General features: G+C 52.1%; 1 protein-coding gene across 5 annotated transcripts in view; it reads right to left on the bottom strand.

Annotated features, from left to right (window-relative positions):
- Window positions 1–209: 209 nt before the first annotated feature.
- ADAMTS17 (ADAM metallopeptidase with thrombospondin type 1 motif 17) overlaps window positions 210–16,856 on the bottom strand; it is a 419,938-nt gene continuing 403,291 nt past the window's right edge. For all 5 annotated transcript variants that reach the window (XM_037832907.1, XM_037832908.1, XM_037832909.1 and 2 more), the window contains 3 exons: window positions 15,654–15,806; window positions 4,173–4,350; window positions 210–3,141 (listed from right to left, as the gene is read on the bottom strand). In XM_037832907.1, the coding sequence (XP_037688835.1) occupies window positions 2,981–3,141; window positions 4,173–4,350; window positions 15,654–15,806 (492 nt within the window). In that variant the 3' untranslated portion in view covers window positions 210–2,980. The remainder of the gene's footprint in view (window positions 3,142–4,172; window positions 4,351–15,653; window positions 15,807–16,856) is intronic.

Genomic DNA, 16,856 nt, shown 5'->3' with positions numbered 1-16,856 from the left:
CAAGCACACAGGGATGCGCCACAGATTTGCTGGTGCTTGCTCGGGGAGATGCAGCCACCTGCCAGTGACTTAACAGTGACCTCTGACACTGGCCATAGCTTGGGCTGGCAGGCTGCAGCCTGATGCAGCCAAAACCCAGGTGACAGAGGGGCATGGCCTGCCTGTCAGCCCAGGAGGACTGGGTTTTGTCTATTACTCCACAGACTGTCTTAAAATTGTTCCGGAGAAAAAAAAAATTTATTAAACATATTCAACTTGCTTCCAATGAAATGGTTCATTGTTTTCACTGACAATGGTTTCCAATGTTTGTCTTCTATTCATTTTTCTTTGTTTTTTTTTTCCAAAACCAGCACCAAAAAGTAAAATAAAAATACCACGGATACAGTACATACTGAAAGTTAACTAATGGAAAATATATACATTTGACTCTGAAACGAAAAAGAAAAGCAATGTTATTATTGTCCTTGAGGCTCTATCCCTCTATTTGGAGAACATCAGCCCAAGGTCAACTCAGAGGGTTTCTTTTGCACCGATAAAAATAGCACCAATAAGATAGAGAGACTGTGGTCAGGAGCACATGTGTGCAAACAAAAGGGTACAGTACTCGAGTAACAGTACAGGGTATTGTTAACAACACAGAAGCATCGTTATTGGGGTCACAGAACTTCAACGTCTCCTCTACAGAGTGGAACAAGACTGTCACGGGCGCTTCGGATTGCATCACCGAAGCAAGTCATCGCTGGTGGCATAAATAGGAGGTGGGCTGAGGGCTTTCAGAACAACAACAATAGGGATGGTTCAAAGAGTTTGAAAGACACGCGGTCCTGGAGCAGTGGCAATGGAAGCAGTCACTGGCATTCGCAGGGTGCTGGGGCCCTTGACAGGGGGAGTCCAGCTGACCCAGTCAGGGGGGCATCAGGAGAGTGCACGCCCGCCCAGCCCATGCAGATGAGCAAGCAAAGTGGCCATGGGCTTCCTCAGCTGGCTGTCCCAGCTCTGTTCCACAGCCCCAAGAGGTCTTTCTGTTGTCCTGTGGTGAAGGAAGAGCCGGTTTGGGGTTGGGGAAAAACGGAAACCCACTCCTCAAGCCTCTGAGGGCTTTGTGGAAAGGGGGGCTGGGGAAGCTGGCTGGTGGCCGAACCTGAGTGGCATGGGGGACAGCCTGCTTGCACAGGCCCTGGGCAACTGCTGGCCCCTGCAGGCTGGGTCCTCTGCTCGGTGCTTTCCAGAGAGCTCCTAAAGGATTTCTCAATAGCTTCTTGTTGATTCAAGTGGAACTGAAGAAATTCCCTGACATCCCCATCACGTCTCTGTCTCTAGAGTTTTAAAAATCAAAAGCAAACAAATAACCCAAAGACAGGGGAGAAGGTGGTAGAGAGTTTTCTATTTTTTTCTTTTTGATTTAAGCTAACCCTAAACTTGGGACATAAGAAAAAAAAGAGCAAAAGCATAAACACAGCACCAATAAATCAAGGGAATGTGGAGATGATTGCCGGGAAATGAGCCTAAGTGAGATCCTCTGTCTGAAATAAGGGAGGAGAAGGTGGCTTCTCAAAGTCCTGGAACACAAGCACTCATGAAACACCCACCAAGCTGGTGCTGGAACAGGCCTTCTACTCCCAGGCTGGCTGACCATCCGTTACGCTCTCAAGGAGGCCTCCCTCCCTGGCTTCTGGAGAAGGTGAGGGGACTGCAAGAGGGAAAGACCTTCTTTGTGTCTTTCTGAGCACCATTCTTGCCCCACCAAGAAGATGAGTCCATAATGACAACCATGATGGTGATGGGTCCAAGAGGGTCTGAGCTACGTGAAGGCTTGGGAGGGACGGTGACAACGGGCCCAGCCAGGGGCTCTCCTCCCTGATCCCAGCTGAACGGCCCTGGGGACAGACAGCCAATGCCAGGATGAAGAAGTCAGGCCTTCCGCTGCAGACCCCGGGCCTGAGCTTGAGTCCCAAGAGGGTCTAAAAATACTTGACTTCAGATAAATGGCAGAGGCCAATGGGAAGCCACCTGGAAGGGCTGTGGCATCTGTAATGTGCAAAGCTTGATGAATACTGGCTAGATCAGAGGCTCCAGGAGGCAGCGCTTCATCACACACCTGATGATGCCCAAGCTCACCGTTATGCCTGGAAGCAATTCCACTGCCAAAATTACCTTGTGTCAACAGCACCTTGGAGGGAGGTTCCCTTGTAAGGTGGTCAGCAGAGATCTGAAAACTATGGTGCCTCCCCAAACCCGAACCCTTCTTGAATATTCTCTCCTGCAGAACTCCAGGGTGCTGGTGACCTTATTGCTTACACAGATTTAAACACTCAGGGACAGGCTTCCAAGGCAAGGCCCAGGATGGAAAGAAGAAGATGCTTTCAGGGACGGGTAGAGAAGCAAATTCCTTGACGTGCATCGTCAAGAATGCAGATTAAAAGGATTGTGGTCTTTGGCAGTCCAGCCTTCTCCGGAGAGCCGTTAGGAGAGGCTTGTTGATATCTGTCCTTCCATTTGCGATGTGTGGCTTTCAGAATAAAGCCTCTTTTAACATGAAATGTTTCATTTATGGGATTGTCCCCTTGTGGTGCACCAAACGCCAGGAATCCAAACGTCCAAGGACAGCCAGTTTGGAAACACTAAATGACGTCTCTCCCTCTCTCTCTTCACCACGGTTTGCCAAAAGTATTTCCTTTCGAGGTACACAGAACTTAGAAACTATAATTATTTTGTGACTCTGGTCTATTTTCTTACTGTAGAAAGCCATCCGGTGGCTGTTAATAATATATTAAGTAAAACGCACTGATGGCCAACGTCAAGTGCGCTCTCAGGTTCTACGTGATTGGATTCTGGAGACGGCCCGTGGATGGGCGACGGTCACTTTGGGAGGCGCAGGCTGCAGGATGGTGAGCTCCTGGTTGGGGTGGGGGTGCTGTCAGGACCTGCTGAGCTCCAGTCCCTGGACCCGGTGCCGGGGCTCTGGGGTCTCCGGGCTGTGTCAGGAGCTCGGCGGCGGTGGGCGCATCTTGCTGGCATAGAAGTCTCTGCAAGTTTGACAGCAGCGCTGGTACCACCTCATGTCCTGGCAGAGGTTCTTTTCTCGAATGACCCGGCAATACACTGTCCACTGGTCTCGTGTGCATTTGTAGGTCAGAGCGGCTAAGGGGACGGGGGAGAGAGAGAGCCCGTGGGTTATGCACAGCGTGGGAACGGCGTGAAACACGGGCCCTCCAGAACATGGCTTTGCTCTGACACTCTTGGGGCTCCCCTGCACCTACCACTTCCATGGACCATGGATGCTGCTTGCACACTACAGCAGCCTGAACCACCGCGACTGTGTTTGGTGGCCTCGCTGCCTCTTTAGGGAAGTGCACACTGGCCACCCTGTTTTTGAGCCATAGCATCTATAAAAGCAGTGGGCATGGGCGGGTGGGGTCGCAAACAAGAGGCATTGCAAGCCCAGACAAGAGGCCCAAATCTCCCCCAGTCCTGGTATCCAGAGCGAAGGCCCTGCTAGAAGCTCTGGAGGCTGCCATGGAGGCATGTGCTTGCCAAGCTACCCGGGCAACTCTGCAGCCTGAAAGCACCCTCAATGAGCTTGCTCAGAAACCACCTTTGTTTCCTGAGGTTCCAGCCTTAGGAAAAGGGGCTTCGGATGGGGAAATATTCCCCAAGGATTTCTATTTGCAAAAGCAGAAACGCTGTTAAAAGGATTCATCAGTATTCAAAGTTTCTCTCTGACTGCTCAGGCCTCCCTGGCCCGAAGTCTGGACTGGGAAAGGGACGGTTTGGAGCACCCTGAGTCAAAGCTGCTCACACGGCAGCCCCCCGAAGAATTTACTGACTCCTTTCTACCCTATGTGCCTATCTTCTCCTCAAACATCAGCCCAAAGGGCACCCCCTGTATGCACCTCAGGGCCTCAGTGAAGGAAGGAGCCCACAGAGCTGTTGTTCCCAGAGACAAGCACTTCCCCTGGCTCTCCCACTCTTGGGAACTCTCAAACGTTTGAGGGACTTTCTCATGTGTTCCCCACAGCAGGATAGTCAACCCACTGCGTCTGAGACTGCCGTTTTGTCTCCGTTTCATCTCTGAAATCTCTCCTACAGAGCTGACATGTGTCGGCCTCTAGGACTGCCAAGAAGGGGGCTTCCTGGCCGCCCTGGGGACCGGTGGCTGCAGAGGCACTCACCGAGGCGGGGGGACGTGATGGTGTTGACGTTGATCTTGTCGTTGCAGACCTCCTGGTGGCATTGTCTGTAGGCGGCTGGCTTCGCGAGGGCAGGGCACTCGTTGCCGTGGCGCCCGGTGACCTTGTGCATGCACTGGACGACCCGGGACTGCAGGCCCTTCCCGCAGGTCGCCGAGCACTGTGGGGACCGAGACGGCCTGAGCTGGAGGCCTCCCAATATTGACAGCCCCAGGTGCTGTCCCCTGCTCCCTGGGATAACTGCAGGGCAGAGCTGAGCGGCCATCCGGGCGGAGACTGTTTCAAAATTATTGCTGGAAGATTAATTTATATTGGTTTCCTCTGCATTGCACCTCCCAGCCTGTCACCCCTGCTCCAAGCAAAGAGCTGGGCTTTGGAATTCTGGGGACAATGGACAGGGCGGCCAATGGCACCAAGAGAGATGGGGGCCCCATCACCGTAGGGGTCTCTCAGGGGCTCTGTGCTGGGAAAGACATGGGCCTCTGCCTGTCCTTGGCACGGAGAAGAGCCCAACAATGACTGGAGCTCAATTTCCCACAAGCCTGGATGGTTGGGGCTCAGAACTAAGTTAAAGAAAATAAAGAAGTAAAACCTTCTTGTGTAACAGAACCATGGGCTAATATTTGTGGCTTTTTTGCTGCTGTTATAACATATAAAAAGCACAAAGTTTCCCAATGTAGCCATTTTTAAGTATACACTTCAGCAGTATTAATCACATTCACAACGTCGTGCCCCTGTCACCAGCATCCAGTACCAACACGTTCCCATCACCCCAAACAGAAACTCTGCGCTCATGGAGCTCTAATTCTCCATTCCCATCCCCAGCTCCTAGTAACCTGGAATCAACTTACTGTCTCTACGAATTTGCTTGTTCTAGCCATTTCATATTAGTGGAATCACTTTTGTGTCTGGCTTATTTCACTCAGTTGTGATGTCGTCACGGTACATCCACGTTGTTGCATGTTTTGGAAGTTCATTCCTGTATATGATTTGTGGTATTCCATTGTATGGCTATGCCACGTTTTGCTTATCCATCCATCTGTGGATGGACACTCGGGTTGCTTTCCCCTCTTGGTGATGGTAAATAATGCTGCTACGAATGTTGGTTTATACGTTATCTGCTCAAATCCCTGTTTTTAATTCTTTGGGGTTATATATCTAGGAGTGGAATGTGGCTAACAGTTCTAATTTAGATACCAAAGCACTAACTTGTGGCACCTCTAGTAGTTGCAGACTTAGCTAGAGGAGGCTGGGCTTGCTACAACTAAGAATCAATGCAGTTCAATGGATGGTTCCAGATTCCCAATCTGTGGGCCTGGTGAGACTTTACTACGCAGTTCTTTCCTCCTTGCTGTTCCCCGTCTCCCTCTTTTAAAGTATTTCAGAGAGAAGCCTGCCAGGCGCCCTACTCCCTGCCCTCCCCAGCTCTCCCAGCCCCTCAGGGAGACTTGTGCCCACTCTCCAAGGAACTGTCTGTCCATGAAGCTGGTCTTTCCCAGACAGAGGCCAGCTCCTTCTGTGTACCTCCTCAGTCTGGTGTCCCCCAAAGGTCTACAGGCTGTGATTGCAGGGTTTGGAGAGTAAGGCAGTGGGGGGGCGGTGAGTCCCAGCTGGAATTAATAAAGGAGCCTCCCAGTGGAGAGGGCACGGGGCCTGGAAGGTTGGGGAAGGAGCTCTGGCCTCCCCATGTCCATAGATGCCAAGGACACCAGGTGTCCTCCAGATGCTGTGCTCCTGTCTCCTCCTGGGGCCTGATCATGGGCTGAGCTGGAGGAAGGGGCTCCCTTGGGCTGTGAGGAGTCACCCAGGACAGGCTTGGCAGGAGCCCATGGCGATACCATATCATACCCGCCTGCTCTCCCAGGGGCTTGTGTGCTTCAGGTGTGCCCCTCTGCTTTCTGGTCTGATAAGCAGGACTATGCCTTTATACCTTAGAATCCCAAAGGCAGGTAAGAGGGAACGATGCTCCAAAGGGGTCCGAATCTTTTTGAGTCACACAAGAGGTGGCAAAACCACAAGAGTCTGTCACCCTGGGCATGTCCAAAAGGGAAAGGGCAAAGGCCATGGGGCTGTGCTCCATATACCCTCAGGATATGGTGGCATCCTCAAGAGCGAGTCCTGCATTAGAAATGCGGATTCCCAGGCTCCATCCAGCCCTTGGGAGTTGGCACCCAGGCACACAGAAGTTTGAGGTTGCCTGAGGCAGTCTCCCACAGACAGGGAGCTGCTCCACAGGCCCCAGTGCCACCTGGAAGGAACTTCTCTGTCTAGGGGATGTCTCGGAGGGTGCCGGCAGCTACTGGGATCTGATCCCGTCGTGCAGCTGCCGGTGCCCTCTGAGACGTCCCCTGACTTACCAGAGCTTTTAAAAGTCCTGATGTCCCGACCAATGGAAGCAGGATTTCTGGAGGTCCAGGCACCGTGTTTTTGAAAGTCCTCCAGGAGACTGCAATGGGCACCCAGAGTGGAGAACCTCTTACTTAGCGGGACCTTCCTAGTGGCCAAGCTTGCAAGCAAGGAGCTCTCTTTTCATACTATTAAGGAGAGTTATTTATATGTGAATATGTATGATTAAGGCAAGAAGCACTGACAGCCAGCCACAGTGCCCACCCAAATGATAGGTGTGCTCAAAGGGCTGGGGGAAGGCTTTCTCCCAAAATTACACCTCGCAAACAGTAAGTTGCCTTATATTTAAGTAAGAATCAACCCTCTCACGGTTCGGGGGTAGGAGCAAGGAGTGCCCTCAATTATTTTGTACTCACAGGACTGTTGGGAAAGTCACACTAAACTGAGGGACCTCAATCAGTGCTCCCTAGGGATCTGATTGAGATGCTCACCTGGGGTTTCAAAAAAAAAAAAGGTGGTGAAGAAATGTAAGGGAAGCAGAAGCAGACTTCACAATGACCCATGAGGGAGGACGTGGGAGGGGTTTTGGAGGCTCACTTTCAGAAGCCGACGGGAGGGTGGTTTTACCCAGAGCCCGTGAATGTACACCCAGGGGGGAAAGGAAGAGAATACAAAGCAGTGCAAAAGGCAAATCTGGTGAGAGCAGCATGCCCAGGCTCAAAAGGAGCTGCAGCTCAGTGACCACCTAAATGGGCCCGGTGACCCAGAAAGTGGAGCTCGTGGCAACTGGGAACATACTTCAAATCTTTATGAATCACTTATGCCATCTCATCTGGGTTAACGTTAGAACATGCTAGAGAGAGAAAATAATATTCCTAAATTAAAATATCTTTATAACATTTAACTTTCAATACGAATGTGTACTTTCCTTAGTGAGGGACATATTTAAGCAGGTCTTTGACTAGTCTACCCACACCATTAAAGGGGCTTCTACATCTAAATTGGTAATACAATTAAAAAAAAGCCCTGCTCTCTGGGGAAGCAGGGGATTGGCCTACACTTGGGGTCTCCATTCTGTGACTATTTGGCATAAGCATGACTCTCTTCCAGAAAAGTCTCCACATTCCTTTTGGGAGAGGGAGCGCACAGAGGGCAGGGCAGGCAGATGCTGGGTGTCCGGGTCCGGGAAGGGACGCCCCCACCGTGACTCCCACCTGGCTCCCTCTGCACAGCCTGACCACGAGGTAACCCAGCCCCGGGTGCCGAGGGAGCAGCCCGGCCGACTCACTCCCGTTCCGGGCTCAGCCCTGTGCCAGCTCCTCCCGTGGGCTCCCAGAAGGCCACAAGCCCCCTCCGAGGTTGATGCAGGCCCTGAGCTCCAAGGGGTCACGTCTCACCCATGGTCACGGAGTTGGGGACCCCACCTGCCTTGCCCCAAGGACTGAATCCTCTTGTATGAACAACAGCGTTTCATGAATGGTGCTTTATGGGACACCAGGAATCAGAGACTGGGGTGGTTGGCTAGTTCCACCTTTTACCCATTATCTTTCCTAGCCTGGGTTGCGGGCTTTTAATTTTCCATTCTTCATAAAAAGAACTGCTCCAGGAGATCATGGGAGGGTGTCTCTGTGAGGCTAGGTGATTGCAAGCCGGGGGGCCCCTCAGCTGCTGACGGGCTGCTTTGGGGCTCACTGCTGCACCACTGTTCCGGCTGGCAGTGCCCCAGACTCTGCCCCTCCTATGGATTTTACCCTTGGGATTAGGTTTAGGCTAAATTTTAGCTGGAATCCTAGGGGTGGGCGTGGGCAGTTCTCATAACTATAGGCTGTGAATGATTTTAGAGCACCTGGAAGAACGTTCCAGAACGTGGGGATGTTTGCTTGTCTACTTGAGAACTGCGTCTGAGCCAGTGGCACAGTGGATACTTCAATGTGTTAGGTGGAAAAAATAAAGGTTACAAACTAGTATGTACAGAAACCAGAAATCCGCCCATTTTTGAACAATTTATGTGAAGGTGTGTACCGATGTAAAAGTCTGGAAGACAATCCATCAGATATAGTACCATGTTATCCTATGGTTTGTGGAACTACTTTTTCTCTTTTGGTGTTTTCTATTGTAAGACAGAATTACCTAAATAATTAAAAAACAAAAGTGGCAAATTCAGCCTGCTGACCCTTTGCCGTGCCTGCTGGCTGCCTGCCTTCCACACCGGCACTTTCTGTTCAAGTCAAGGTGAGTGCGAAACCTGGCCCTGACCTAAAATCCATGCGCTTTGGGTGGGCCATGCTGCCCACAGGTGTGATCACACTCCTCGACTGGAGTTTCTCCAGGGAGGCCGGGTAGTGTGATGGATGGTGCAATGGCCAGAAGAATGGGCCTGTGGGCGTAGAGCACACCCACTTACTAGCTCAGTGACCTATAGCAAATGCCTGTGCCTCAATGTCGTCACGTGTTGCACAAGGATAAGAAAACCCTCCATGCAGGCTGGTTTCCACAATTCGAGACAACATGTCTAGTAGCGTGCCCCGTAGGAAGTCTAGAATACAGTTAGTGCTCAATAAGGATGGCTATTATTATTACCAGCAAGGGCAAAGAGAGCTGAGCTTGGAAAGGATGCTCTGCTGCCCAATCTACTTCTTTAGCTCTCCCCTGGCTGCCAACATCTGGCATCAGGCGGGCGGGAAACCCCCAGAGGGGAGCCAGCGGCTCAGCCAGACCCCAGGACCACAGTTAGAGGCTGATTTTCCCACTTGGCTCTGGAGACAAACGAGATTCCGGACAAGTCAGAAGGGGTTGTTTTGAGCCATCTTCTGTAACCCACGCTGCGGTAACAGGTGCCCATGATGAATTTCATGTCTCAGCTTCCCCAACATGCCTCCACCTTTAGCTAAACAGTGGAGGAGTCCATGCAACTGATAGCATTGCCTCAGCCCCAAGCATGGCTGCACAGACATTTTCCAGGCTCTCAAAATCCAAACAAACAGAGTGGTAAAACAACGTATCTGGTCTTGTCTGATGCTCGCTTCCACCGATGGGCATTTTTTCAAGGCATGCCATTACTCTGAAATTTAACGTGTCTCCCTGAGACTCAGCTAACTGAGGCATAAATGGGAGCAGCAATAAATTTACCGGTAAAGATTCTTGCCAGACAACCTGACAAAACCTGGCCCCTCCCAGTCCTCCCCAGCAAGCGCCTGCAGCTGTGCTCCACACACAATGCCTGGGTGGCCCCAGCAAGCCCGGTAGGACCCCTTTGTCCCCCTCACGTCGGGTGGGACCTGATCTGGGTGCAGAGGATACATCAAAAGACACTGGGGTGAGGTCTCACTGGAGAAGCAAAAACTGAGCGGAAATTTTTGGTGTGGTAACAGAAGGTTTCTGGCCACAAAGGAGAGACAAGTATTTATTGATGTGGATTTACTTATATGATATTGATGTAAATTCTTTAGTGACCATGAGAAGAAGGGTTCCCTCCACGTAGATAAGAATTTCTACACAAAAGGGGGAAAGGCCTTCTGTTCTTTGGAGTGGTGACAGCGAGGCACTGTGAAGCTGTTATGATTAATAATAATAAAAATAGTAGCAGGGCCCACCTCCTGCACAGCAATCACATCCTGGGCTCAGGGCTGACCTGCATTCCCTGTAATTCTCACGCTGACTTTTGTGGTAATCTTAAACAGTGCTGTGGCCAAGGCAATGCTTGAATGTAGGATACATGCAATAAATGCATGGAGGAGTTCTGCAGGGACAGGACACGGCCATCCAGAGGCAGAATGTGAAGCTCAGAGGGTCTGGGTCATTTTCCCCAAGACACACAGCAAGGGGCCCCAGGCCCTGGCCTGCTCGGCCAGAGAACTGTGTCCTTTCTCCTTGGCCACACTGTTCCCCAGCTCTCTGCTCCCTGCACCCTGGCGGACACGCTCCACCATGGTGGTGACCCCTTATGCCTCAGTACTCCCATCAGTAAAATCACAAAGATAAATAACACTGGATCCCAAAGGGATGCTTTGAGAATTAGCTAAAGGAGGTCATAGAAATTTCTGGAAGAGGAAAATGCTACATGGATGTCCAATAAATACATGAAGTCTGGTTCCTACAGAGCATGCCCAGGCTGGGGCGAGGATCTCTGTTAGAGTGAAGCAGCGGACGGGGGAGCCCCTCAATGCACACAGACACCCCTCCCTGCTCTCCCCCAGGGATTCCAGCAGGTTATTTTCTCAGGCAGGTCCTGGAGAGCAAAGAATGAAAGGGACTGGGGGAAGAATCTTTACAGTAACTCCACTTTTCTGTGTGTGTCTGTGTCTGAAAGGCTTGGCTGGTGAAATGTCAAAAGCTCTTCCAAAGCATTTTTGACAGATTGCCCCCCGTATTCCATGCTCGGCATGAGCTATGAAAACCTCAGAAGTTGTTGAAACCTGAAGTGGCAGGTTGGAGCAATAATGAAAATTCCCATTCTCTTTGCCTCAGCTTCCACACACGTGGGCATGCACACACACACACACACACACACCCTCCCCCACTTCAGTGCATGCTTCTTTTCAAGCTGATTATTTTCTTCTTTCCCTCAGCCTTGGCTCTGGGTTTCTCTCCACTCCTCTGCATTTGCAGCCTGCCCACCTGCAGATTTTGGTTGGGTCTCTGTGGCCAGGGGACCAAAAGGCCAAGGTGACCCCAGGGCCCTGAAGGTGGCTGCATGACCCCCCAGTGCTCTTGATTCTGGTTATGGAGGCTGGAGCCCGGCCCACCAAGGAGGCTGGAAGGGTGGCTCTCGACAGTGTGCTAACATCGTTGCCCCATCAGTGGCTGTCTGAAAAGACCCCCTTGGGAGAGGAGGCCCAAGTGCTCAGCACTGCTGGGGAACCGTGCCCTGCCCCCAGCCATGCTCATCCCATGCGGGCACCCAGCCAGGGCAGGCACCATTTTATGGGGCCTGGACCACATCCAAAGAATTGTTCTCCCAAGACATAAATATTTTACAAGCCCATATAAGAAATGGGATTCTGATGAGAAACAAGATAGCTGGGAGTGTTTGGGATGATGACGATGATGGTGATGATGATAAACATGAGCGTCTGCTGGGCATCTCCTATCCACAGGCGTTGGGCTACGTGCCCTATAAGGCTCTCATCCATCCTCGGTCAGCCCTCCGGGGCGGGCATCTTTGGACCCATCAACAGAGGGCGATACCGAGACAAGGTTAGACAGTCACTTGCCCCGGTCACCGCAGAGCCAGGCTGTGGACCCCAGGACCTGACTCCGAGGCCATGGACATGGCGTGTGGTGAAATAGAAGCATTCCTAGTGATGATGGTGCCTCTGACCAATGGCCCTGTTCCAGACACTGGAGGGAACCCACAGTGTGGGGTAGAGGAGGCCTGGGGAGTGAGTGGCCTGGTGGCCGTGCTCTTACCTCATGCCGCTTGAAGGTGATTGGTTTGATGAGGAGTCTGGGAGAATGGAGGGGACAGCAGAGGGTCAAAGGAGACCTTTAGACTCCTGAGCTCAGCACCTATAACCTGTCCTCACCCTCCATGCAGGAGCCTCTCCTAGAAATTTCTGGGGACTCTTATTACTCTTCAGAAAACTCATTTCTTTCAACCAAATAGGGTCTGGGCCCTGGACTTTTCTCTGTAACCCCATGGCCCAGGGGCAAACTCTGTTCACCCACACGAAGGGCTCCACTCCAAGTTCCTGCCCAGAAAAGCTCTGAATTTTGAGGCCCCCCCCCCCACTTCACTGTTGCTGCACACTCCCAAGAGGAATATTGGATGAAGGCTCTGCTTTCCTCCATGTTAATGCAGAGTGCTGGCTGCCTCCATTGTATGATTTCACACACCCCAGAAAATGGTCCTAGTGTCCCCAGAACCTCTCATACTTCCTTTTTGATGTTCAAGTTTCCTCTAATTAGGACTCAGCTTTTTATCTCATATATAAGGTATGACTCAAAATGCAGGCTTTCCTATGAGACAACAGATCTATACTAAAGTGTAAATGACTGATACAAAGCCCTATTTGGGGGAGCAGGTTTTAATGGAGAGGTTGGATTGTAGAGAGACTGGGCAGATACTTGGTTTATAACAAGGATTGCCTATAATGATTACAGCTGCAGCCATCCTAGACTTCAGCTCCTTTACTTTTCAAATTAAGAATCTATGTCTTCGATATCACCATTTACTTGAAAGGTAGGTCTAGAGTAAGAAGACAGGGACCTGACTCCTAGTCCTGCCATTTTCTAGTTGTGCGACCTTGGGGAAAAAAGCTACTTCACCTTTCTGAGCCTCAGTCTCCTCATCCATAAAATGGGGATAGAAGTGGTTGTGGGGATCAAATGAGACATGGGGGAAAGTGCTCTGTAAATTTTAAATCATTGGTGGGCATCAGGGGCCAATGCCTCTGATCCTCATAAGAGTAGTATCCCCTCCACCAGCACTCCCATCCGTGGCTTCCCCAGGCAGGGGCTGGGTTGCACAGCCCCGATTTCACATCTGCCCCAGTGGGACTTAGCATAGCCTCCTGTAGTTGGCTGTCTTTCTGTCTGTCTTTCTGTATCTAGGCTGTGTCGTTATCCACTCTTGTACCCTTAGTGCCCAGTGCAGGGTCTGGCACAGAACAGAAGCTCAGGAAATTCTGGCTGAATTGCAGCAACTTGGCCACAGGCCCAAGGGAGAACCCCTACTGGGTGGGCAGGCTGGGGAGGTGGAGAGGGTGGAAAGACCCCACCAGAGCAGGGTCTGGCTTCGCAAGTGGTGTCGGAGTGGTGACGCTTCCTGTAACTACCCCCTCTCATGACACGACATTCACTGCTAAGGTCAGGGGGCCCTGAGCCCTCACTTCCCTGCCCAGTACGCAGGATGCCGTCCAACAGCGGAATGTACAGATGTAGTAATGTTTGTGTGACCTTGACCAGAGACCGGCTCTCCTTAACTTCTGCCTGGGGCTCTGTAGCTCACAGGTCTTTCTGTGCACACCGTTTCACCCGATCTTCCAACGCCTCTGAAAGGAGCTGCTATCCTCACATTGCAGAGAAGACAGGGGCTCGGAGATGTATTGGGGTAGTAAGGGGCACCCCTGGGATTTGATCTGAGGCCTCACACCTACAGACCAGGCTCCCCGCATGGGACCCCCACATGCACCAGGAAATCTACTGCAAGATTGATCTTTTCAGTAAAAGGGAGACAGCTACTTTTAATGTGGACAGCCAACATTTTCCTTAAGAACACCATCCACTGAAATCCCTCCAGAATAATTTATTCCTCATTAGAAACATCCCATTATTTCCACGGCTCTCGATGCTTCCAGTCTTGTATAAAAAATATCTCAACTATTGCTCAGAAGCCATGTTTTCTAAAAAGAAATGAGACTTCCCTCTCCACATTTAAAGTGCTCTCCCATGGGCTGGATACAGGGACTCAGCATTTAATCTATGATTTGCATAGATCTAGAAACAGCTAAGTGGCTGCAGGCCACTTTTCAAACACATGAGAGCCAGACGGGGAATGGCCTGATTGGGGTTCTGCTCTCTGGCCCAGTCAGAGGGAGAGGAACAGCTCTTCCTTCCGAGTGTGCATGCCCGCCCCGCTTCTGGAGCTTAGGGGGTTCCACAGGCCAGGAGGGCTGCGTGGGTGGGTGGGGGGCACAGCCGTTCTCAGGCAGCCTCTCCCCATGACACTGGTCCTTCTTGTTTCAAGGAGCCCAAGACAGCATGTGGCATATCCTTGGACTTGATGGCCAATCCTCCCTGAAAACAGGGTTGTCTTTCTCAATAGCACCCTGGGGATAAGTCACTAGAGATTACCTTGATGTCAAACCTTCCATCCCCTGGAGAGTACGTTTGCAGACACACACCCTCTGAGCTCCCTGACCCAGTACACAGAAGTTTCCCGTCTTCTTCTTGTTGAAGTGCATGCCTGCAACCATAGCGTTTTCACCCTGGCGACTGGGATTTCAAAGGATTCCTTTGGATACAACACTCCTCTGCCAGTGTTTAGCCTTCTCTCTGCTTTCCTTCGAGGCAATGTGCCTGCTGCCTCCAAAGCCAGACACGTGAAAGCAGAAAAGCAACCAAGGGTGGCTGCTTTTGGAATCCACTGGAGCCCAAGTGAGTGACAGTGGCACCCCAACCCCCTCAGTCAACAGCAACGTCAACTCGTACAGCAAAACAGACAATCGGGACAAATGAAAGCTGGGAGAGAACACCCATCTGGGAGGATGCACATTGGGGGACAGAAGATGTGGGGGCTCCCCAGGGAACTGTACTCAGGAGGCAGAGAGGGAAAAGCAATGGGCAGCTTCACAGAACTGCATGGGGGGTGTTTGCCTGGCTGGCCTCCATGAGTAGAAGGGAGTGGCAGTGAGGCAGACAGTGTGGTGGGGGTCTCTTGGCTGAGTTCTCTGCACCTGCCATGCACCAATGCACGCATGCATGCATGCACACACATACACACACACGTACATACACACACCCTTCCAGCTTCGCGCCCCTGCAGTTCCTCTCAACCTGCTAGAACAAGCCTGCCCCAGTTCTGGGTGCTCGGTGCTGAGATCCCCAGCTCTGTCTAGCCTGCTGCTGGCTAGGGCAGGGCTGTCTGGCTTATGCTTGGTTCACAGACACACGGGTGCTGGCTTCCAGGGGAGGCCATTCCATAAATCCTTCTTATTCTTACTGCCTGGGAGCACCGATTAGCTGGCTATGGCCTCCTTCTTTTTCCTGCGCCCAGGGCCTCTGAGGTCCTGGCAATGAATGAAAGTGAGTCCCCTCCAGGTCTGCCTCCACGACGGTTCCCCCACATTTACAAGGCTTTCATGATGGTGGGAGCCAAGCCCTCTGTGCGAAGCTGGGGTACTCCCGGCACCCCATCCAGGACAGCTGACCTGGCACCCAGCACCCCGCCTTGTGGCAGCCAGCCCCCGAGCCACGTGCTGAGTGCATCCTGCCAGGCTCCAGGCCAGAGAGAAGGTTCTGGAATACAGCCCATGGAGCCCCTGGCAGGTGGGGAGTTTGGAAAGAAAATGGATTTCCAGGTGAACCCGGGGGTACCTCATAGCATGGGGGCCCGTGACAAGAGCCGGCTTCCTGACTCTCCAGTCCCCTGCACGGCTGCAGCCGGAAAACACTTACCTTTGACCAGTCCCCTGTTTTCCACTCATAGCAGCCTGAGTAGTCCTCGCACGCCGCCTCGGCTTTCGGCCTCCTGGATGCATCGCAGTTTCCTTGTGGGTTGGTGCAGGTCACCGTGCGTCTTTGTGTTCCTGCTCCGCAGTTGGCAGAACACTGCAAGACACCCTTAGACATTTAATCCAGCCCATTTTGGTTTCAGTTTGTCAGCACCTAGTGAGTCCCTGCTGTGGGCCAGACCTGGGGACACACAAATGAGGACGACGTGGTCTCCGGACTCTAAAAGCTCATTGTCTTCCTGGCGTCTTCTCCAGCCACGTGGCCAGGGATGTGAGCGTAGGGTGAGAAGGATCATCAGAGCCAGGAGAGGGAGGAATCGGGGCACCTAGAAGGTCAAACTAGGAGAGTAGAACTGAGTGGCAGTGGCCGTGGCCAGGTCCCAAGGACAGTGGGCGAGGTCAAAGGGCAGATGCTGGTGGACCCTGGAGTGGAGCAGCGATCAGAGGTCAGGTGGAGGGAGGTGAGGAAACTGAAATAAAGAAGTTTGAGGCTCCTGGCTCCCCCTGGCTGGCCTCTAGGTACATGTACTTTGCCCAGGTGGAGAGAAGGAGGAGGAGAGCAAAGCCACAGGTGACTTCCATGGAAGGCAGTTGGCGAGCCCTTGAAGCCAGAGAGCTACAAGGAATGTTTTTAGGTGGACACCAGGCACAGTATCAGAAGAACGTCCCTTCAAGGTTCTAGGAGATGGGTGGGAGACAGTGCAAGGAGGGGACAGAGTAAGGCCTGAGAGGGGACAAAGGATGTGCAAGCCTCAAGAGCTCAGGAGTCCCAGGGGCTCAAGCAGCAAGATCCCTGGAAGGAGGGAGGAAGGACAGCTGGTGGACATGAAGGATGTTCTGGGATGTGTTCGTGCCTGTCCCAGCCTGCCCCACCCCAGGCTCATGGGAGGCGGTGAGCTGGCTGGAGCAGAGTGCTCACCCACCTCCAATGGAAAGCTCTGGAAGGTCACGGCTGACAGGTGCTTATGGGCTGGCGAGCAAACAGAAGTGACAGGGTCTGGCAGTCCTGGGAAGCCCTCCCTCCAACGTGTCTTGCAGAAGGCCCTCTCCATGATGGACAGACACACAGAATGTGTGAAGACGGGGGCTGAAGGCTGCATCCTGCTTCCTCCTGACAGCTGGGTCCCAGAGCTACTAACCCGTGAGG

This window comes from Choloepus didactylus, chromosome 4 (genome assembly GCF_015220235.1).
Source record: "Choloepus didactylus isolate mChoDid1 chromosome 4, mChoDid1.pri, whole genome shotgun sequence".
Classification (NCBI taxonomy): Eukaryota; Metazoa; Chordata; class Mammalia; order Pilosa; family Megalonychidae; genus Choloepus; species Choloepus didactylus.
This window is presented reverse-complemented; position numbering and strand designations above follow the sequence as displayed.